Source organism: Mesoplodon densirostris, chromosome 2 (assembly GCF_025265405.1).
Source record: "Mesoplodon densirostris isolate mMesDen1 chromosome 2, mMesDen1 primary haplotype, whole genome shotgun sequence".
NCBI classification, from domain to species: domain Eukaryota; kingdom Metazoa; phylum Chordata; class Mammalia; order Artiodactyla; family Ziphiidae; genus Mesoplodon; species Mesoplodon densirostris.
The window spans coordinates 124,546,622-124,570,041 of record NC_082662.1 but is presented as its reverse complement, the minus strand read 5'-3'; the positions used below and the strand labels follow the sequence as shown (position 1 = coordinate 124,570,041).

Genomic DNA, 23,420 nt, shown 5'->3' with positions numbered 1-23,420 from the left:
GCTTCATGCCCCTTTACCCATAATTACTAAAGTGTGTGTTTCCTAAGAACATGGATGTTCTCTTACTTAACCTCAATCCAGTTATCAAAATCAAGGGAAATTTAATTTTGATGGAATACAATTATATGATAACTTTTTCACCCTCTTAATATTGAGGATATCTTATGTGTAAGGCAAAGACTAAGGTTTTATGGGTCCTCTAAAAAGAAGTTAATATGTCTCCTGGGTTTTTAAGTTCCTTACTAGCAAACTGCTTCAAAATGAAGGTAGTCGTACAGAGGTGTTTTGACTCTTAAAATAGAGTCTTAACAACTATAACCTCGTTTAATGATAAAGTAGGTTAGTGTTGTCTAAACTAGCATATAGCAGGCCTGAGTAATTGTGGGACTGCTTTTGACAGAAGCTGGGAAAATATCCAGAGATGACAAGCTGTCATTTCTTACCTTTCAGAGCTCTCTTGAACTATCCCACACATTTTCCTCACTCACTCTTTTCCTTCCCCTTCTCCTACTCTTCCTCTCCTGCTTCATTTCTACCTGTCTGTCTCTTTCTCTCCTTGTACCCACCCCCCACCCCACCTCCAGTCTGTTCTTCTCTTCCCATCTGTCAGGGGCCCACTTTGTGCCAGGCATTGTGCTAGGTATCAGAATATAACAAATAAGATGTGTTCCCTGCCCTCAGTAATATCAAAATTTTATAGAAAGAAAGGACAAACAGATCAATACATTGATGGATGGTACAATAGATGTGTATGTGTGTGAAATAAAGCAGGGGGGAAAAGGGAGTGGTTATTTTTACTTAGGTGAGGCACCAAAGGGAATGTCCAAAATGATTTTAATACAAAATTTCCACTTAACTAGTGATTACTAAAATCATAGACCTTTAGTGCTGAAAAGGACCTTTGGAAGATTAAATAACTTGCCCAAGGTCTCTAGAAGTCTCATAATTTCTAACTTATAACTCTAAACTCAGTATCCTTTTTTCACTGCTATGCTTTCTCTCATTTCTTGGGTATATATCACCGTGGATTACCAGGCAAACCAAACACTGAAAGATTTTGTAGTTAACTAGTAAGCTTCATTGGTATAACTCAAATACTCAAATATTCTTTAATTTGTCACATTCTGGACAGTATAGAGCTAGCTAAGTACTTATCTATATTTAAAAAATTTGATGCTTAACATCTTATTTTTCTCATACTTCTGATTTTTAAAATAATATTTTTATAGGTTAGTGGTGTGTGTATGTAGAGCTATTCTTATTGGTCTTGGCTTTATTGTGTGATACCTACAATAAATTTGAATCACTGCTTTGCTTGAAGTTCAGCATTTGATTTTATTCCTTAGTCTTATGTACAGGTGGGTTCTAACGAAATAGGCTGATTAAGAAAGAACTGTGGGGAATATAGCCAATATTTTATAATAACTCTAAATGGAGTATAATCTTTAAAAACTGCGAATCACTATGTTGCACACCGGAAACTTATTTAATATCGTAAAACTTATGTATACCTGAATTTAAAAAAAAAGAAAAGGAAGAAAGAATGGTGGCCATTTCTACCAGTGGTAATGCTGCCTTATATTCATGTGGTTCCCTTTCTTAATGTTATTTGTGAACATATCGTGGTATGAACGGCTGCTCTATGGGAAGGGCATCTGATTCAAATATATTTTTCTCCCAATGCCATATTTTTCTCTCAGGTGTAACCTTTTATTACATTTTTTTCTGTAATCATTGAAGTAATAAATTCTTACTGGAAAAATTCCAATAATATATAAATGTATAAAATATAAAATAAAGATCACTCTGCCTTCCTCAAATGAGTGTGTGTCCTTTCAAGATTTGTACTTCTTCTCTCCGTATACAAACATTTAGATATTTGTATGTAGTAATTTTTATACCCCAACATGGTTGTTTTGTAACCTCCTATAGTTACCTGTGATAATTTTTGTAAATACAGTATGTGTAACTCTTGCATAATCATTTTTAGAGGATTTTTATTTTTTTTTAATTTTTTTAAAATTTATTTTATTTATTTTTATTTTTTTGGCTGCGTTGGGTCTTCATTGCTGCATGCAGGCTAGGATTTATTTATTTATTTATTTATTTATTTGGTGGCAACAGGTCTTAGTTGTGGCTCGTGCGCTCTTTGGTTGTGGCATGTGAACTCTTAGTTGCAGCATGCATGTGGGATCTAGTTCCCTGACCAGGGATCAAACCCGGACCCCCTGCATTGGGAGGGCAGAGTCTTAACCACTGTGCCACCAGGGAAGTCCATCTTGCATAATCATTTTTAATGTCTGTCAGTATTCCATTGAATGGATGTACCCTAACTTATATAATCTTCACACAGAATTTTCACAGGTAGTATGTACACCAGTGTATACTTACTTTTTCCTCAGGCATATCCTAGAAGTATTGCTTAGGTGAAATTTTTTTTTTTGGCCTTGCCGCACAGCATGCGGGATCTTAGTTTCCCCAACCAGGGATCGAACCTGCGACCCCGTGCAGTGGAAGCACAGAGTCTTAACCACTGGACTGCCAGGGAATTCCCCTAGAAAGGGTTTTATTAATTTATATGTTTCGATTATTGCCCTCAGTACTTCTGAGTGGTTCTTTCTTCATATATTTTTCATCACTGGGAATTATGTATCTGTTTAATATTTGCAAATCTAATAGCTAAAAAATAATATTTCTGGGCTCCCCTGGTGGCGCAGTGGTTGAGAGTCCGCCTGCCGATGCAGGGGACACGGGTTCGTGCCCTGGTCCGGGAAGATCCCACATGCCGCGGAGCGGCTAGGCCCCTGAGCCATGGCCGCTGGGCCTGTGCGTCCGGAGCCTGGGCTCCGCAACGGGAGAGGCCACAGCAGTGAGAGGCCCACGTATAGCAAAAAAATATATAATAATAATAATAATAATAATATTTCTTTTAAAATTTGCATTTCTTGTGAGATGTAGCATCTTTTCGTATACTTATTATGTTTATTTATTTCTAAATTTCTAGTCCATGTTCTTGCCCTTATTTTCTTTTTATAAGAATTTTTTATTTATTGAGACTATTAAGCTCTCTTTTTGAGATATATGGGCAATGTTAATTTTTATGTCAAATCTGTTACTCTTTTCTGTTATATAAATAGTGCCTTTCTCATACCAGATTATATAAATTTTTTTCTACTTTTTATTTTTTATATTTAAATTTTGTTTCATCTGTAATTTTTTTTGGTGGTTTGTTTCCAACTTTACCAAGTACTTAGCTATTGTTAATACCAGGTAGGGAGTACATAATATATTTTCCCTGGTGATTTGAAATGACTAGTTTATGATATATCAGGTAGCTTCCCAAAGCTTATGTAGTAGATCTTAACCAGGAGTTTGCATCAGAACCAAAGTTTAAAAAGAAAAAGAATTTTCTTATACTAGTAATACACAAGTACTTTTAAAAAATTCAAACAGTATAATGTAGAATAAAAAGTGAAAGTGAAACCAAATGAGTTGAAAACTTATGTTCACACAGAAACCTGCACACAGATGTTTATTGCAGCTTGATAATTGCCAAAACTTGGAAGCAACCAAGATGTTCTTCAGTTGGTAAATGGATAAACTGTGGAACATCCAGACAGTGGAGTGTTATTCATTGCTAAAAAGAAATGGGCTATTGGCCATGCAAAGACATGGAGAAACCTTAAATGCATATTACTAAGTGAAAGAAAGCAACCTGAAAAGGCTACGTACTATATGATTACAACTATATGACATTCTAGAAAGGGCAAAGCTCTGGAGACAGTAAAAAGGTCAGTGGTTGCCAGGGATTAGGTGTGAGGGAGGGATGGATAAGCAGAGCACAGAGGATTTTTTAGTGTAAAACTATTTTGTGTGATACTTAATGGTGATACATGTTGCTATACATTTATGAAAACCGAAGAGTGAACCCTAATGTAAACTGTGGACTTTGGGTGATAATGAGGTGCCATTGCAGGTTTATTAGTTGGCAGTTATGAATAATGCTTCCATAAACATCTGTGTGCAAGTTTTTTTTGTGAACATGTTTTTAACTCCTTTGGATAGATACCAAGGAGCATGGTTGCCGAATGGTATTCATGTTTTTTTTCTGGTCTTTGTGCCCAGACCAGAAATTTAAATGTATATATATATATTTATTTATTTTATATATATATATATATATATATATGTATATATATATATATATATATATATATATATATCTTATGTCTAGGACTGTGAGCACCTAGAAGTTAAAGAATGTATCTCTATTTGTATAAGCTGGTATGTGAAATTAAAAGTCTAGTACCTTTTTTTTTTTTTTTTGGTGAGCAAATTCCAAGTTTTATTTCACATATATTGACATTTCAAGCAGACATTTCAGATCTGATGTTCAGAATATCCAATCTATAGGATTCAATGCTATCTTCATATCCTCAGATAAAACGTCATTGTTCATGTGACATGACAGTCCAGACAATAGCTGGGATTGAAACTGAATGCACCCCTTTCTTTTTCTTTTCATTAAAAATATTAGCAAATAATAATTTAATCAAAATTTAATCATATTTGTATATATGAATTTTAAATTTAAATGGGAAAAAAGGGAAAAAAATATAGAAAAAAAACCCACCATCCCTCAGCAGTTCTAAACAAAAGTAATGTGGGTGTCAGTTATTACAGTACATATTTTGATTGTATTGAACAATCACTATTCATTTTTTGCATAATTTCTCTGTTTCACCTTGATCATCTGTTTATTATAGAATGGAATACATTATCTCTAATATCCATTTTAGTCTTAAAATTGTTGAAAAGAAAAAAGCCTCAAGTTAGACTAAGATGGGAAGGACTTGAGCTCCCAGATTGCCAGAGTAGCAACAAGAGGCACCAAATTCAGCTATTTATTTGTCTTTGGCTTCTCTTCTGGATCATTTCCATAAAGCTGAAACATTAAATCTTAGAAGTGATCTTAAAGTCATTTTAACACATTACTTCTGTGTCAATATGGAAATCCCTCCAATAATACCTCTAGCAGATAATTTTCCATTATTTTTCTTCATTTTCAACGATGAGGAGCTTGATGGTTTCTGAGATAATATAGTTTTACCGAGTAGTATTTAGGGTTTGAAAGTGGTTCCTTTTACTGGACCAAAATATGCCTGCTTGTTCTTATCATGAGCAGTGGTCCTGCCCTCTGGAACTGCAGAGAGTAAGTTCACTTAAAGAAATAATTGAACTATTATAAGCTATCTCTCTCTTTGCGCCTTTTTCTTTCTCTCCCTAACTCTTTTCATTATTAGGCTACACACTAGTAATGGTGTCTATTCTTAGCTATTCCTATGGCAAGCCTCTAATCTCTGGGAAAAATTAATTTGAAGGGTTTTTTTCTTCATATTTGTGGCTGGTTTAAGGTCTTATACTAAATGTTCAGTTTCACATAAATGAATAACTCACTTATAGGACATGAAAGGTTTTCTCTCTCCTTTTTCTTTTAAAGCTTTTTTCCAGCTTTATTGAGATATATATATATAATGACATATAATATAGAACATTGTGTACGTTTAAGGTGTACAGAGTGATAATTTGATACACATACATATTGCAAAATGATTACCACAGTAAGGTCAGTTAGCAAATCCTTCATCTCACATAAATATCATTTTGTTGTGGTGGCGGTGAGAACAATTAAGACTTACTCTCTTAGCTTTCAAGCATATAATACAGTATTAACTATAATTACTGTGCTGTACATTAGAAGCCCAGAGCTTATTCATCTTAAAACTGGAAGTTTGTGCCCTTTGACCAGCATCTCCCCATTTCCCTCAACCCTCATCCTCTGGCAACCACCAATCTAATTCTCTGTTTCCATGAGTGCAGCTTTTTTTGATTCCACATATAAGTGATGTCATGCAGTATTTGTCTTTCTCTGTCAGACTTGTATACAGTATATATATCACATTTTCTTTATCCGTTCATCTGTCGGTGGACACTTAGGTTGTTTCCGTATCTTGGTTATTATGAATAATACTGCAATGACATGGGAGTACAGATCTCTTCGAGATAGTAGTTTATTTCAATTCCTTTGGCTAAATAGCTAGAAATGGGATTTCTGGATCATATGGTAGTTCTACTTTTAATTTTTTGAGGAACATCCATATTGTTTTTCATAGTAGCTGTACCAATTTACATTCCCAGCAATAGTGCCCAGGGGTTCCCTTTTCTCCACATCCTTGCCAGCATTTGTTATCTCTTGTCCTTTTGATAATAGTCATTCTAACAGGCATGAGTGAAATCTCATTGTGGTTTTGATTTGCATTTCCCTGATGGTTAGTAATGTTGACCACCTTTTCATGTACTTCTTGGCCATTTGTATGTCTTGTTTGGAAAAATGTCTATTCAGATCCTCTGCCCACTTTTTATTTTTTTATTTTTTTTGCAGTATGCGGGCCTCTCACTGTTGTGGCCTCTCCTGTTGCGGAGCACAGGCTCAGGACGTGCAGGCTCAGCGGCCATGCCTCACGGGCCCAGCCGCTCCGTGGCATGTGGGATCTTCCCAGACCGGGGCACGAACCCGTGTCCCCTGCATCCCCCTGCATCGGCAGGCGGACTCTCAACCACTGTGCCACCAGGGAATCCCTGCCCACTTTTTAATTGGATTATTTGACGGTTTTTTGTTTTGCTATTGAGTTGTACAAATTCCTTATATATTTTGGATTTTAACCCCTTATCAGATATATAGCCTGCAAATATTTTCTCCCATTTCATAGTTTGCCTTTTCATTTTGTTGTTTCTTTTGCTGTGCAGAAGCTTTTTAGTTTGATGTAGTCACATTTGTTGATTTTTGTTGCTTGTGCTTTTGGTGTCATATCCAAAAAAATCATTGCCAAGACCAATGTCAAGGAGCTTTTTTCCCTATGTATTCTTCTAGAAGTTTTACAGTTTCAGGTCTCATGTTTAAGTCCTTAATCCATTTTGAGTTAATTTTTGTGAGTAGTGTATGATAGGGGTCCAGTGTAATTCTTTTGCAAGTGAATATCCAGTTTACCCAGCACCATTTATTGAAGAGACTATCCTTTTCCCCACTGAGCATTTCTGGCTCTTGTCAGATGTTAATTGACTGGGTTTATTTCTGGGCTCTCTATTCTATTCTATTGGTCTATATGTCTGTTTTTGTGCCAGTAATATATTGGTTCGATTACTATAGCTTTGTAACATAGTTTGAAATCAGGAAGTTTGGTGCCTCCAGCTTTCTCAAGGTTGCTTCACCTATTCAAGGTCTTTTGTGGTTCCATATGAGTTTTAGTATGGATGTTTCTATTTTTGTGAAAAGTAGAGTTTTGATTAGAGATTGTATTGGATCTATAGACTTTGTTGTTGTTGTTTTTAATAAATCTATTTATTTTATTTATTTATTTTTGGCTGCATTGGGTCTTCGTTCCTGCACACAGGCTTCCTCCAGTTGCAGGGAGCGGGGGCTACTCTTCATTGCTATGCGCAGGCTTCTCGTTGTGGTGGCTTCTCTTGTTGTGGAGCACAAGCTCTAGGCATGCGGGCCTTAGTAGTTGTGGCATGCAGGCTCAGTAGTTGTGGCTCGTTGGCTCTAGAGCGCAGGCTCAGTAGTTGTGGCACATGGGCTTAGTTGTTCCATGGCATGTGGGATCTTCCTGGACCAGGGCTTGTACCTGTGTCCCCTGCATTGGCAGGTGGATTCTTAACCATTGTGCCACCAGGGAAGCCCTATAGATGACTCTGGATAGTATGGACATTTTAACAATATTAACTCTTCCAGTCTATGAACATGGATATCTTTCCATATATTTGTGTCTTCTTCAGTTTCTTTATCAATGTCTTATAGTTTTCAGTGTATATATCTTTCACCTCCTTGATTAAATTTATTCCTAAGTATTTTATTGTTTTTGATGTAGATTGGATTGTTTTATTTTTTTTCATATAGTTCATTGTTGGTGTATAGAAATGAAACTGATTTTTGTATGTTGATTTCCATCCTGGAACTTTGCTGAATTCATTTATTAGTTGTAAAAGATTTTCTTTTTGGTTACAATTTCAAGTCAAAAATGTCAAGGGTGTGTATGTTAGCAATAAGAGGGGTAAACATTTTGGGCTATATTTATTCCAGCCCTACTCCTCACAGTTTAACTCTACAGATGGAGAGTAGTGGCGTATGTAGAACAGTATACTGCATATAGCATATAACCAGGAAATATTGGAACAACTGTGTATAATACTTCCTGTGAGTGAATGGGAATATCTCCTCCTGGAAAAGTTATTACAATACTTTGTTTTGCTTTTGTGAGGTTAGTAGATAAGAATAACTACTTCAAGCAGATCTTTAAATATTTTCGTCATATCCTAGTAACAACAGTTCATGATTGAGCCCTTACCCTGTGCAAACTATATACTAGGAAAGCAGTTAGAAATAGTAAGTGGACAATCATACATATGTATAGAATATGTCAAATTCATTCTATTTATATTCTTTGGAGTTCAGCTGTATAAGAAGCTCTTTATAACCACAGTAGTTAATATGGATATTTAGGGATTTTTTTTCCCCAATGAAAAAGATGGTAATGCTACCTCTCTTTTCCCTCTCCCTCTATAGAAACATTCTAAATACCAAATGTCTTTCTAAGAGGGAATGTTCTATATATTTTAACTGGAGTTAAAGACTTTATTTGGATAATGTAACTGATGCTGTCATATATTTTTCTAATATTATGAAGTATCACTATTCTTTTTTTTTTTTTTTTTTTTTTTTTTTTTTTTGCTGTACGCGGGCCTCTCACTGTTGTGGCCTCCCCCATTGCGGAGCACAGGCTCCGGACGCACAGGCCCAGCGGCCATGGCTCACGGGCCCAGCCTCTCCGCGGCATGTGGGATCTTCCCAGACCGGGGCACGAACCCGTATCCCCTGCATCGGCAGGCGGACTCTCAACCACTGCGCCACCAGGGAAGCCCGTATCACTATTCTTAATCACATTAATTTATAATTTTCAATATTGTCTGACTGTACAGCTTATTCATAGAAAACTATAAAAGAAGTTTATATCCCCAGCACCTCAAAATAAACACTGATACATATTTCCTTCTAGTTTTTTCCTAAGACTTTCTCTTTTCAAAACATTTTTCTTTTCCATTTTAGAAAAAGTAAAAGGAATTACTTTCAAACATTAGAAGTATGTTAAAAGTTATCTCAGAGTATTATGTATGCCATTTTTCATTCACCACTATGTATATTCCATGAATTTCTCTCCAGAAGTGTTTATCCTGTTTAATGTGTATATACTGGGAATCTTTGAGTCTTGGAAAAGAGGGTTCTTAAACTCTTATTGGTGTCATGGTTTAGAACAGTGGTTCTCAAAGTGTGGTCTGGGGATCCCTGGAGGTCTCTGAGACTTTTAGGAGGTCCTTGAGGTAAAAATTGTTGTTATAATAATTCTAAAATGTTATTTGCCTTCTTCACTCTCCTTCTCTCATGAATGTACAGTGGAATTTTCCAGAGGCTTCATAGGGTGTGTATTATTGCAACAGCCTGAGTAATGAAGCAGCTATGAGAATCCAACATTTTTCTATTAAATAAAACATTAAAGAGATTGGGGGGAAAAAAGCCTTTCTTCTCACTAAATTCTTTTTCTGTATGGAAAATATATTTTCCATAAAAATACTTGTGTTAACATACTGAATATTGCTACCTTTTAAATGATTTGATAAATGGTTTAAAATTTCTGTTTTAATTTATAAAACAGTAATATTGATAGATATAACCTCTAAATAAAACCTCTTTAGGGTTCTCAATAATTTTTCAGAGTGTTAAAGGAGCCTGATACTGAAAAAATTAAGAATCACTAGTTTAGAAAAAGATTGATGGGAAAAATCTAGGCACCCTTCCTTACATCCTTATACTTCAAGTCTCTTTTTAGAATATCATCCTTTCTTTGTTTTTTAGAGATCAAGGGACTTAGAGTTCTATTTCTGTCCCAGATTCTTCTCTGGAACTAAGAAGCTTGTCAGTCTTCCAAAAATAACAGTTCTTTGTTTTTTCCTTTTTAGATTTGATGGTAGAGTGGTGGCAAAGCTCCCTTTCACCCCCCTTTCCTACATCCAAGGACTGTCTCATCGAAATCTGCTGGGGGACGATACCACAGACTGTTCCTTCATCTTCCTGTATATTCTCTGTACCATGTCAATTCGACAGGTAAGTGACAACATCCACTATTTAATATGTATATCCTTCCTTGCTGTCACACCCTAAGTTAGTGTCTACTTCTGTAATACTGGAAGTGTCTACCTGTTGCTACTGAGATCTTTCAGTTGCTTGTTTTAGAATTCCAGAGTATCATCTAAAACTGTTTTAAATGTATGTAGGTCTAGATTACTGATCCTTAGGGATGGGAAGTAGCCATAAAATCAAACATGGTTTCCACATCCCATCTTTAGAGCTCTCAAGTTTCTTCTTTATTGCAACTATCTAAAAGTAGAAAAGTAAAGAGTGGGTTTTGTCTTCCCACTATCATTTCTTCTTTATTATACACCAGTGCCTTTTGGCACTTCAGAAACACAAATAAACATAATAATTTGGTGACTTGAAGTTAGTCACAGTTGAGATAACGTCTGGCTGTAGAATTTACATTCAAGCAACATGATGGTCAGACATTCATAGTGAAAAAGAGTGAGAGCTAAGAGATACATATAAGGTTGTGAGAGCCTGGAAGAGAGACATAACATTCAATTAGTGGCAGACGATTCAGGCAGAAAGGTTGAAAGAATGAAGTGGCTTTTGAGATGGGACTTTAAAAAGTAAGAGAGGTTAATTAAAGTCTCTGGCTCCAGAACTCTTCATATTTCAGGGCATTATTCAGTTTTTGAACTGATTTTTTGTCCAGATACATGCCTGGGAGTGGGATTGCTGGATCATATGGTAATTCTATTTTTTAGTTTTCTGAGGAACCTCCATACTGTTTTCTATAGTGGCTACACCAACTTACATTCCCACCAACAGTGTAGGAGGGTTCCCTTTTCTCCACATGCTCTCCAACATTTGTTATTTGTAAACTTTTTAATGATGGCCATTCTGACCGGTGTGAGGTGATACCTCATTGTAGTTTTCTTTTGATTAAAAAAATTTTTTTTCCTTTTTTTTAAAAAAATTAATTTATTTTATTTATTTATTTAGTTTTTTGGCTGCATTGGGTCTTTGCTGCTGTGCATGGGCTTTCTCTAGTTGCTGCATGCAGGGGCTACTCTTCGTTGTGGTGTGCAGGCTTCTTATTGCGGTGGCTTCTCTTGTTGCAGAGCATGGGCTCTAGGTGCGCAGGCTTCAGTAGTTGTGGCATGCGGGCTCAGTAGTTGTGGCTCACGGGCTCTAGAGTGGAGGCTCAGTAGTTGTGGTGCACAGGCTTAGCTGCTTCACGGAACGTGAGATCTTCCTGGACCAGGGCTCAAACCCGTGTCCACTGCATTGGCAGGCAGATTCTTAACCACTGCGCCACCAGGGAAGTCCCTATTTTTTTCTTTTCTTTTTTTCTCATTGTAGTTTTGATTTGCATTTCTCTAATAATTAGTGATGTTGAGCATCTTTTAACATGCCTATTGTCCATCTGTATCTCCTCTTTGGAGAAATGTCTATTTAGGTCATCTGCACATTTTTCTTTTTTTGTTTTATTTTTTGTTTTTGTTTAAACTTATATTCTTTTTTTATTGACAAGAATCACGCTACAGAATCAGTCCAACTGGCCAGGGCCCCATACCCAGACTGAGATCTGATCCCAGGTCCGTAGACAGAGGCTTTCATGCATTTTTTTTTTTTTTTTTTTTTTAATTTTTGGCTGTGTTGGGTCTTCGTTGTGGTGCACGGGCTTTTCATGGCAGTGGCTTCTCTTGTTGCGGAGCACGGGCTCTAGGCACATGGGCTTCAGTAGTTGTGGCACGCAGGCTCAGTAGTTGTGGCTCACGGGCTCTAGAGCACAGGCTCAGTAGTTGTGGTGCATGGGCTTAGTTGCTCCGCAGCATGTGGGATCTTCCTGGACTAGGGCTCTAACCCGTGTCCCCTGCATTGGCAGGCAGATTCTTAACCCCTGGGCCACCAGGGAAGTCCCATGCATTTTTTTTTTTAGCATTGCAACCCCTTTTTCCAGTTAAATCTTACACAGAACCACCAAATAGAAAAGCAGTAAAAGTGATAGAAGTGAGAGAGGGGTCCCAGAGCCCCAACTACCTGCTTCTCTGCCTTTATCTTCTTCCCAACTCAATGTCTCCCTACCTACCCCACCCCTGGAGTCCCTGGGCACCCTAGGGGGGAACAGTCTAAGAACTATGGATCTGCCCATTTTTCTGTTGGGTTTCTTGTTGTTGCTGAGTTGTATGAGCTGTTTTTGTATAGTTTGGAAATTAAGCCCTTGTTGGCCACATCGTTTGCAAATATTTTCTCCCATTCTGTAGGTTGTATTTTCATATTGTTTATCGTTTCCTTTGCTGTGCAAAAGCTTGCAGGTTTGATTTCGGTCCCATTTGTTTATTTTTGTTTTATTTCTATTTCCTTGGGAGACTCACATCTTATATTTTGCATTTCTGTTAAGTGTTCTTCCATATCATGTTCATAACAAATTAAAACTCCTGTCTTTTTAGCAAAGTGCATATTTCTAAACTAAATCTTGCTAATTAAGAAGGCCTGAAAAATTGGAGGAGAATTGAGAGGCTGTAGGAAAGCAGTCAGGTCAAGTTTAATGGATGAGGTTGTTGAAAGATATAAAGGAGATAACGTATACACACATACCTGCTATATACACTGTGAAGCTCAGCGACTGTTTGTTGAATTACAGCCTGACAGTTGGATCCCCTTTTTTTATCAGCATGTAAGGATAATAATAAGCCTGCTTCACTGAGTTGTTGTGAGGATTAAAGGAGAACATAGATGTGAAGTGCTTAGAACAGTGCCTGACTGGCACTTTGAGATAGCACCTATGGAAATATTTGTCTTTATTTTAAATTATCCTGTTCAGCAATATTTCAAAAAGCTGAAGGCAAGGAAAGAGAAAAGGATATACAACTATTATTAATACAACTATTGTTTTTTCATATATTCTTACAGTATTTATATGCATTTTTTATAGACTTTTGTTTTAGAGCAGTTTTAGGTTCACAGCAAAATTGAGTGGACTGTACAGAGATTTCCCATCTAACTCCTTTTCCCCCACTTGCAGGCAGCCTCCCCCACTATCAACACCTTGTATAATAGTGATACGTTCTTTTTACAGTCAATGAACCTACACTAATACATCATTATCCCCCAAAGTCCATAATTTACATTAATGTTCACTCTTGGTATTGTACCTTCTGTGGGTTTTGATTTATATGCATTTATTCACTTAACAATGTAACATATATATATTTTCTATGGTGTGCTCATACATAGTCTTCATAATAGTGAATTTTTTTTATAGGCCAGGCCTGCTACAAGATTTTTCACTCCTAAGGTGAAGATCCCTTAGTGAGTTGTTTAATAGAGGAAAACTGTGCCTGATTTGTAACCTCTCTCTGCCTCAGCTTTCTCATCTCAAAAACAAGGGTAACTAAGGACTGGTATCTAGTCCTTAAAACTATTTTCAAACTTTAAAGTGCATAGAAATGTAGTATAGTATTACTGCTGTGGAGGAAAAACTTTATCTAAGAAAAACCATCGTGGGTTCATTTGTGAGACAATAGGAATTTAAATTGATTGTTTAGAATTTCACTAAAGGATAAGATTGCAGAGGGTTGGTATTGAAATACAAATGCTTGAGTAAAGTACCATTGATAAACTTGATTTAGTGTTTCCAAAGGGAGTCTGTGACAAGAGCCACAAGGCACTGCCTGGATTTCCATGAACTTGAACCTTGTTTTAACATTCTTGTTGCTGTTGTGGTTGTTGCTGTTAGGGCTATTTTCCATCTAGAGCAATGGCTTGTGTACAGTAGTCATTTATGTGTTTTTAATTCATAATGAGACTGTCCACAGTCTACCCTTTCAGTCTGCCTTTCAAAATATTGCCTGTTTTCCTTTCATTTGTCTTTAAATCACAGTAAACCTGTGATTTAAAGGGCATCAGAGGTTTTTACACTGGTCTTTATCTCTAAAATGGTAAAGAGTCACTTAATTGACCCCTGTCTCTACAGAATAATGGAGCAAGGATGCCTTGTATGTTTTGTCTAGACTGTATTATTCTAGTCATTAACTAGACAAATGTGTTTATCAGCAGCTAATTCTCAAACGTCTTATTTCAAATTTTATCTTTAAAGTAATTTACCATCATGCGTTGCTTAATGCTGGATACATTGTAGGTGGTCAGTAAGTACTTACTGATTAAGTAAAAGAAGTTGGGGGACTTCCCTGGTGGCACAGTGGTAAAGAATCCGTCTGTCAGTGCAGGGGACACGGGTTCGAGCCCTGGTCTGGGGAGATCCCACATTCCGCGGAGCAACTAAACCTGTGTGCCACAACTACTGAGCCTGTGCTCGGAGAAGCCCGCGCATCGCAGTGAAGAGTAGCCCCTGCTCTTCGCAACTAAAGAAAGCCCCGCACAGCAACAAAGACCTGATGCAGCCAATAAATAAATAAATAAATTTTAAAAATAAATAAATAATAGAAGTTGGAAATTTAGTGACATTCTATCATTTGGTCTTCTTATTGCTTTGTGCAGTGGATTTTTAGAGGGGGGCATGAAGGAGCTATTTTTATTATGAAAGAAATACAGACATTCTCCAGCTTTACTAAGGGGAAGTAACCTGAACTGCTAATGATTGATTTTTCTTCATAACCTGTTTTTAGATTTCTTTTTTAAAGTACAGCATGGTCTATAGTATTGTGAGTGACTGAATGAATGAATAAAGTATTTTATGGCAAATATAATTTAAATGAGTTCTTGGGCCGCTGGGAGAGCCTGGTGGCACGCTCGCTGGCGTGCCTGCCGGTGGCTGCACAGCCCAAGGAGGCTGCCGTCCAGAGTGGCGCCGGGGACTACCTGCTGGGCATCAAGAGGCTGCGGAGGCTCTACTGCAGCGTGGGCATCGGCTTCCACCTCCAGGTGCTCCCAGACGGCCGCATCGGCGGCTTGCACACGGACACGAGTGACAGCCTGCTGGAGCTCTCTCCCGTGGAGCAGGGAGTGGTGAGCATCTTCGGCATGGCCGGCCGGTTCTTCGTAGCCATGAGCAGCAGAGGCAAACTCTAAGGCTCGCCTTTCTTCACCGAGGAGTGCAAGTTCAAAGAGAGACTCCTCCCCAACAACTACAATGCCTACGAGTGCTACAGGTACCCCGGCATGTTCATCGCCCTGAGTAAGAACGGGAAGACCAAGAAGGGGAAGCGGGTGTCACCCACCATGAAGGTCACCCATTTCCTCCCCAGGCTGTGACCCTCAAAGCCCCCAGGAGGGGAGTGCCAAGGGCCACCTTGGTGCACTTTCTTCAGATGGACAGTTTAACTCAAGAGTAGGTATAAGATATTTAAATTAATTATTTAAATGTGTATATATTGCCACCAGATTATTTATGGCTCTGTGGATGTGTTTTGTATTTTTCTGAAAAAAACAAACAAACAAACAAAACCACCAAACCCTGACTTTTCTGGTAAAACAGTAGAGACCCTTCCACTGGGTTTATTTAACTTGTCAAAAAGTTGTCACAAGTGACTGCTGCTATTCCGTGTATTAAAAACCGGTGACATCAGTCTGTGACATGAACCCTGCTTTGCACTGTCCCCTGGGGTTTGGTGGTGAGCATCTCTGTGTCTGGAAAGGTTTCCTGGGGCTTTAGAAGCCAGTTAAGGAAGCTCCCAGTCTTGGCTTCATTCCTAGCATACTGCAGCGTCCCACTCCCTTTGTGCCCTGAAGATATTCCTCAGGACATACCGGTTTACTTCGGGTACAGAAAGCGGAGCACACTGTCGAGGCCACCACTGCCACTCTTAGATCTGCCAGGAATGACCTTTGAACTTTGCTGCAGTCAGTCTTCCTCGACCTACCAGATGGGGGAGACCTGTAGGCACCTTTATAAACTCCTGTTTTCCTTTTTTTGGGATCAACCACAGCCCGTGTTTCTCTGTGGCCATTGGGGAAAAGGCAAAAACAAAGCAATTTTGTAAAATCCATCAGAGAGGAATTGATATTGCACTGGAAGGCTGGAAATGGACAAGATTGGGTGGATTTACAACCACTGCCAAAACCCGAGGGGTGAAAGACAGTTTGTGATAGTGGAGACTTCTGATAAGTAATAGTGTATACATGTATATATTTTTAAAAAAACAAAAACCAAAAACCACACACACTTCCCTGTGTTTGGGAAGCTTCAGGCTAGAACTAGCTGTTCATTTTAGGTGAAATGTCCTTGTCATTGTACAAAAACCCTTAAGGCAGTTTACGTGGTGGAAGTCACTGCTTCTCTCCTGTTGCATTCCTGATTAAGTGGATTTAACATCTACCTCGAAAGCCCTTAAACCACTCATCTGGCAAAATCTGAAGAAAGCTCAGACCGGGTGTGGGAGTTTGCCATCCCAAGTGGCTTTTTTTTCCATATGTAGCCAAAAAGTATTGCAGATAGTGTTGGTGTGCCCCATTCGAACCTTGTCACTGAGCTATCTTTACCTGTGATTTACTTTTAGTAAGGATAATCATGGTGAAAATATTTGCAGACAGCTGTTAGAGTACACTATATGGTCACCAAGTAACCTTATATTTTTCTTTATATATTTTACAAATGTAACCCCTGTCATGGAAGCAAAGATGGAAGAGGCAGGGGCGGTGAGGTTTAAAAAAAGTTCTGAGGTGATGGCAAACATTTAATTTTAATGAATGACTTTTTCGAGTTTATACAAAATGACCTTAGCTTGCTACCAGAAATGCTCCAAATGTTTCCTCAAGGCTTTTAATACTCTCCTAAGATGTTTCTGAACTATCTCCCAAATTAACTTTATGGGAGTCTACAGACAGCAAGACTGGAAAAATCTGATTGGAGTTTTTGTCTTTCACATTCCTTTTTAAAACTCTTTGTTCGAATGCAAATCATCTACTTAAAATACTATTCTTAAACTGAGGCCTAGAAGAAAGAAGCCACTTAAGACAGGACCTTACATCTCAAACTGCTGTTCAGGCCAGGCCATAAAAATGTTTTTTAAAAATTTTAAACTGCGCCCTAGACTCCAGGAGTACTGAGCAATGCTCAGAGATCTCGGTGCTGATTGCATAGGGGTGGGAGTGGGGCGGGGGGCAGGGGTAAGGAGCTGGGATTTGTGGCCGTTCTGTATTTACTGTTTTCACATAGTAGCAAACCAGATTGCTTTAGATGCCTTAAATATGGGACGATGTCTTGTCCCAGAGCCCAGTCAGATTGTCAGGAACTCAGATGTCTTAAGGGCAGACCTTGGCCATCCTTGACCATGTGTATATATTCAGCGGATCGGATGTGAAGCGTGTAGAGATGTCATTGAACCTTTGAAATATTGTAAAGTGTTTCTATTGCTATGATGGGGATTTGAGGTTTCTGTACTTATTGCTGTTTTCAGAATCTGTCTGTAGTTTTACACAGGTAAAGCGGGTGTCACCCACCATGAAGGTCACCCATTTCCTCCCCAGGCTGTGACCCTCAAAGCCCCCATATTGTGATGTATTTGCTGTGCACATCGAAATACAGAATAAATGAAAAACATTTATCACGTGTAAAAAGATAAATAAATAAATAAATAAATAAATGAGTTCTTGAAGTTCTGTCTTCATATTTAAATATTATGTGATATTCTTACAGAGTGTTACCTCAGAAATATAAACACATCAGTAACCATTATTCTTTTTTGAATATTATTTATTTTTTTATACAGCAGGTTCTTATTAGTCATCTATTTTATACATATTAGTGTATATATGTCAATCCCATTCTCCCAATTCATCACACCACCACCACCACCCACCGCTTTCCTCCCTTGGTGTCCATACGTTTGTCCCCTACATCTCTGTCTCTATTTCTGCCCTGCAGACTGGTTCATCTGTACCATTTTTCTAGGTTCCACATATATGTGTTAATATATGGTATTTGTTTTTCTCTTTCTGACTTACTTCACTTTGTATGACTGTCTCTAGATCCATCCACGTCTCTACAAATGACCCAATTTAATTCCTTTTTATGGCTGAGTAATATTCCATTGTGTATATGTACCACATCTTCTTTATCCATTTGTCTGTCAGTGGGCATTTAGGTTGCTTCCATGACCTGGCTATTGGAAATAGTGCTGCAGTGAACACTGGGGTGTATGTGTTGTTTTGAATTATGGCTTCCTCTGGGTATATGCCCAGTAGTGGGATTGCTGGGTCCTATGGTAATTCTACTTTCAGTTTTTTAAGGAACCTCCATACTGTTCTCCATAGTGGCTATATCGATTTACATTCCCACCAACAGTGCAAGAGGGTTCCCTTTTCTCCACACCCTCTCCAGCATTTGTTGTTTGTAGATTTTCTGATGATGCCCATTCTAACTGGTATGAGGTGATACCTCATTGTAGTTTTGTTTGCATTGCTCTAATAATTAGTGATGTTGAGCAGCTTTTCATGTGCTTCTAGGCCATCTGCATGTCTTCTTTGGAGAAATGTCAATTTAGGTCTTCTGCCCATTTTTTGATTGGGTTCTTTGTTTTTTTGATATTGAGCTGCATGAGCTGTTTATATATTTTGGAGATTAATCCTTTGTCCATTGCTTTGTTTGCAAATATTTTCTCCCATTCTGAGGGTTGTCTTTCCATCTTGTTTGCAGTTTCCTATGCTGTGCAAAAGCTTTTAAGTTTCATTAGGTCCCATTTGTTTATTTTTGTTTTTTCCATTACTCTAGGAGATGGATCAAAAAGATCTTGCTGTGATTTATGTCAAAGAGTGTTCTTCCTATGTTTTCCTCTGAGAGTTTTATAGTGTTCAGTCTTACATTTAGGTCTCTAATCCATTTTAAGTTTATTTTTGTGTATGGTGTTAGCGAGTATTCTAATTTCATTCTTTTCCATGTAGCTGTCCAGGTTTCCCAGCACCACTTATTGAAGAGACTGTGTTTCTCCATTGTATATCCTTCGGTTTGTCCTATATGGCCTTTATTATGTTGAGGTAGGTTCCCTCTGTGCCCACTTTCTGGAGAATTTTTATCATAAATGAGTGTTGAATTTTGTCAAAAGCTTTTTCTGCATCTATTGAGATGATCACATGGTTTTTATTCTTCAGTTTGTTAATATGGTGTATCACATTGATTGATTTGCGTATATTGAAGAATCCTTGCATCCCTGGGATAAATCCCACTTCATCATGGTGTATGATCTTTTTTAATGTATTGTTGGATTCTGATTGCTAGTATTTTGTTGAGCATTTTTGCATCTATATTCATCAGTGATATTGGTCTGTAATTTTCTATTTTTGTGGTATCTTTGTCTGGTTTTGGTATCAGGGTGATGGTGGCTTCATAGAATAAGTTTGGGAGTGTTCCTTCCTCTGCAATATTTTGGAAGAGTTTGAGAAAGTTGGGTGTTAGCTCTTCTGTAAATATTTGATAGAATTCACCTGTGAAGCCCTCTGGTCCTAGACTTTTGTTTGTTGGAAGGTTTTTAATCACAGTTTCAATTTCTTTACTTGTGATTGGTCTGTTTATATTTTCTGTTTCTTACTGGTTCAGTCTTGGAAGGTTCTACCTTTCTAAGAATTTCTCCATTTCTTCCAGGTTGTCCATTTTATTGGCATAGAGTTGCTTGTAGTAGTCTCTCATGATGCTTTGTATTTCTGCGGTGTCCGTTGTAACTTCTCCTTTTTCATTTCTAATTTTATTGATTTGAGTCCTCTCGCTCTTTTTCTTGATGAGTCTGACTAAAGGTTTATCAATTTTGTTTATCTTCTCAAAGAACCAGCTTTTAGTTTTATTGATCTTTGCCATTGTTTTCTTTGTTTCTATTTCATTTATTTCTGCTCTGATCTTTATGAATTCTTTCCTTCTACTAACTTTGGGTTTTGTTTGTCCTTCTTTCTCTAGTTCCTTTAGGTGTAAGGTTAGATAGTTTTTTTGAGATTTTTCTTGTTTCTTGAGGTAGGCTTGTATTGCTATAAACTTTCCTCTTAAAACTGCTTTTGCTGCATCCCATAACATATTGTTTAGCCACCCTGTGTTTGTGTTTTTTATGTTTTTTTCCCTGTAATTGATTTCTAGTTCATAGTACTGTAGTCAGAAAAGATGCTTGATGTGATTTCAGTTTTCTTAAATTTACTGAGGCTTGATTTGTGACCCAAGTTGTGATCTATCCTGGAGAATGTTCCATGTGCCCTTGAGAAGAAAGTGTAATCTGCTGTTTTTGGATGGAATGTCTTATAAATATCAATTAAATCTATCTGGTCTATTGTGTCATTTAAAGCTTGTGTTTCCTTATTAATTTTCTGTCTGGATGATCTGTCCATTGATGGAAGTGTGGTGTTAAAGTCCCCCACTATTATTGTGTTACTGTCGATTTCCTCTTTTAGAGCTGTTAGCAGTTGCCTTATGTATTGAGGTGCTCCTATGTTGGGTGCATATATATTTATAATTGTTATATCTTCTTGGATTAATCCCTTGATCATTATGTAGTGTCCTTCCTTGTCTCTTGTAACATTCTTTATTTTATTTTATTTTATTTTATTTTATTTATTTATTATTATTATTTTTTTTTTTTTGCGATAAGCGGGCCTTTCACTGTGGTGGCCTCTCGCGTTGCGGAGCACAAGCTCCGGACGTGCAGGCTCAGTGGCCATGGCTCATGGGCCCAGCCGCTCCGCAGCATGTGGCATCCTCCCAGACCAGGGCACGAACCCACGTCCCCTGCATCGGCAGGCAGACTCTCAATCACTGCGCCACCAGGGAAGCCCTAACATTCTTTATTTTAAAGTCTCTTTTATCTGATATGAGTATTGCTACTCCAGCTTTCTTTTGATTTCCATTTGCGTGGAATATCTTTTTCCATCCCCTCACTTTCAGTCTGTATGTGTCCCTAGGTCTGAAGTGGGTCTCTTGTAGACAGCATATATATGGGTCTTGTTTTTGTATCCATTCACCGAGCCTGTGTCTTTTGGTTGGAGCATTTAATCCATTCACGTTTAAGGTAATTATTGATATGTATGTTCCTATTACCATTTTCTTAATTGTTATGGGTTTGTTTTTGTAGGTCCTTTTCTTCTCTTGTGTTTCCCACCTAAAGAAGTTCCTTTAACATTTGTTGTAGGGCTGGTTTCATGTTGCTGGTTTCTCTTAGCTTTTTCTTGCCTGTAAAGCTTTTGATTTCTCCGTAGAATCTGAATGAGATCCTTGCTGGGTAGAGTAATCTTGGTTGTAGTTTCTTCTATTTCGTCACTTTAAATATATCATGCCACTCCCTTCTGGCTTGTAGAATTTCTGCTGAGAAATAAGCTGTTAACCTTATGGGAGTTCCCTTGTATTTGTTGTTTTTCCCTGTTGCTTTCAGTAATTTTTCTTTGTCTTTAACTTTTGTCAATATGATTACTATGTGTCTCCGCGTGTTTCTCCTTGGGTTTATCCTGCCTGGGGCTCTTTGCACTTCCTGGACTTGGGTAGCTATTTCCTTTCCCATGTTAGGGAAGTTTTCGACTGTATCTCATCAAATATTTTGTCAGGTCCTTTCTCTCTCTCTTCTCCTTCTGGGATCCCTATAATGCGAATGTTGTTGCGTTTAATGTTGTCCCAGCAGTCTCTTAGGCTGTCTTCATTTCTTTCCATTCTTTTTTCTTTATTCTGTTCTGTGGCAGTGAATTCCACCATTCTGTCTTCCAGGTCACTTATCCATTCTTCTGCCTCAGTTATTCTGCTATTGATTCCTTCTGGTGTATTTTTCATTTCAGTTATTTATTGTTCATTTCTGTTTGTTTGTTCTTTAATTCTTCTAGGTGTTTGTACTTTAATTCTTCTAGGTCTTTGTTAAACATTTCTTGCATCTTCTCGATCTTTGCCTCCATTCTTTTTCCGAGGTCCTGGATCATCTTCATTATCATTATTCTGAATTCTTTTTCTGGAAGGTTGCCTATCTCCACTTCATTTAGTTGTTTTTCTGGGTTTTCTGGTACAAAGTCCTTTGCCTTTTCATTTTGTCTATCTTTCTGTGAATGTGGTTTTCCTTCCACAGGCTGCAGAACTATAGTTCTTCTTGCTTCTGCTGTCTGCCTTCTCAGTAGCAATTATTCTTAATGATAAAGGATTGGGGAGTGTATACTTCAGAGGAGCCTAGATATAGATATTCTCATAGTGCGTTATGCACATTAGGTCCTCAGTAACTGTTGAACGAATGAATGCACACAAGCTAACCTGCCTACCCTGGGTTAGAGTTTGTTCTGAAGAACAGAACTTTAATAGAGGAGGTACTGTGTAAGAGAACCCATTAGATTAAGAATCCAAAAACATGGGTTTTAATTCTAACTCTGTTCTTCATTTAACTTTGTAATTTTGGACAGGCCATCCTACTCTTCCAAGTTTTAACTGGAATTTCTCAAATATAAAATGAAAGACTTGAGCAGAAATAATTAGACGATCTTTAAGGTTTTTCCCACTTACAGGTGCTGTACAATATCTTAACTGACCTTATTTACCCTCTCCGCATTCATGAACCCCTTCCCTCCCTCTTTAAAGCAAACCACCTTATCCCCACATCACAGTGTCCACTCCTGATTGCTCTTTAGAACTCCTCCACCTGTCTGCTCCCACCAGTTGAATCATTGCCTTTCAAGAGCCAATTGTGTTTATCCCTAAACTGTTGATGCTAGTTTTACTCATTGTTGCATTTATGTTACTTAATTTAATGTTACATTAACTGATGAAATCTGAGTATAAAATAGTCTTTTCTATGAGAACTAGTTTCATAAAGTTGAGTTTCTAAAAAAAAACTATTGAATTAGATTTAAGTGAGACAGCTGAAAAGATGAGGGGTTGTGTAGAAACCTAGGAGGATTCTGAACTTAGATTACTTTGCAAAATTCTGAATTCTCTCACTTCTTTGAAGACATTGATACTGAATATTTCAGTTTCAGCTTCAGACGGTGCAATAATGACTAAATCCAGCTATAAGACCCATACTCAGAGAAAAAGCCTTCCTACACAAAATAGCTAATGAATGTACTTTGTGTTGAAATAAAAGATTACCTCTTTTTATGATTCTCCACTTGAAAAAATCAGCTTCTTTGGTTAGTAGTCCAAGATCCCATGAGGGAAGAGTCCTTTTACTGTTCTGTGATCTCTGTAACATTGTAGGCCTTTTAAAAAATAAGTAGTAATCATCCTGTTTTAGGTCATATCAGTACTTTTTATTTGTAAGGTTTCTCTTTATATGAGTTCTATGTTAAATACTTTTCTCTATATCTCATTAAAACCCAATTTTTATTC

At 37.7% G+C, this 23,420-nt stretch overlaps 2 protein-coding genes across 4 annotated transcripts in view; both read left to right on the top strand.

Annotated features, from left to right (window-relative positions):
- The window catches only part of TMCO1 (transmembrane and coiled-coil domains 1), a 47,323-nt gene that overhangs the window by 23,305 nt on the left and 598 nt on the right, over positions 1 to 23,420 (top strand). Inside the window, exons 6-7 of one of the 3 annotated variants that reach the window (XM_060090866.1) lie at positions 10,072 to 10,216; positions 14,420 to 14,865. In XM_060090866.1, coding sequence (XP_059946849.1) covers positions 10,072 to 10,216; positions 14,420 to 14,536 — 262 coding nt within the window. In that variant the 3' untranslated portion in view covers positions 14,537 to 14,865. Of the gene's footprint in view, positions 1 to 10,071; positions 10,217 to 14,419; positions 14,866 to 23,420 lie in introns of those variants that run through there. The other 2 variants (XM_060090868.1, XM_060090867.1) reach the window with 2 other exon arrangements.
- LOC132484383 (fibroblast growth factor 4-like) lies at positions 14,876 to 17,234 on the top strand. Its single transcript, XM_060090869.1, is given in 1 exon segment — positions 14,876 to 17,234. A coding segment is annotated over 1 exon segment (534 nt). The 3' UTR covers positions 15,410 to 17,234.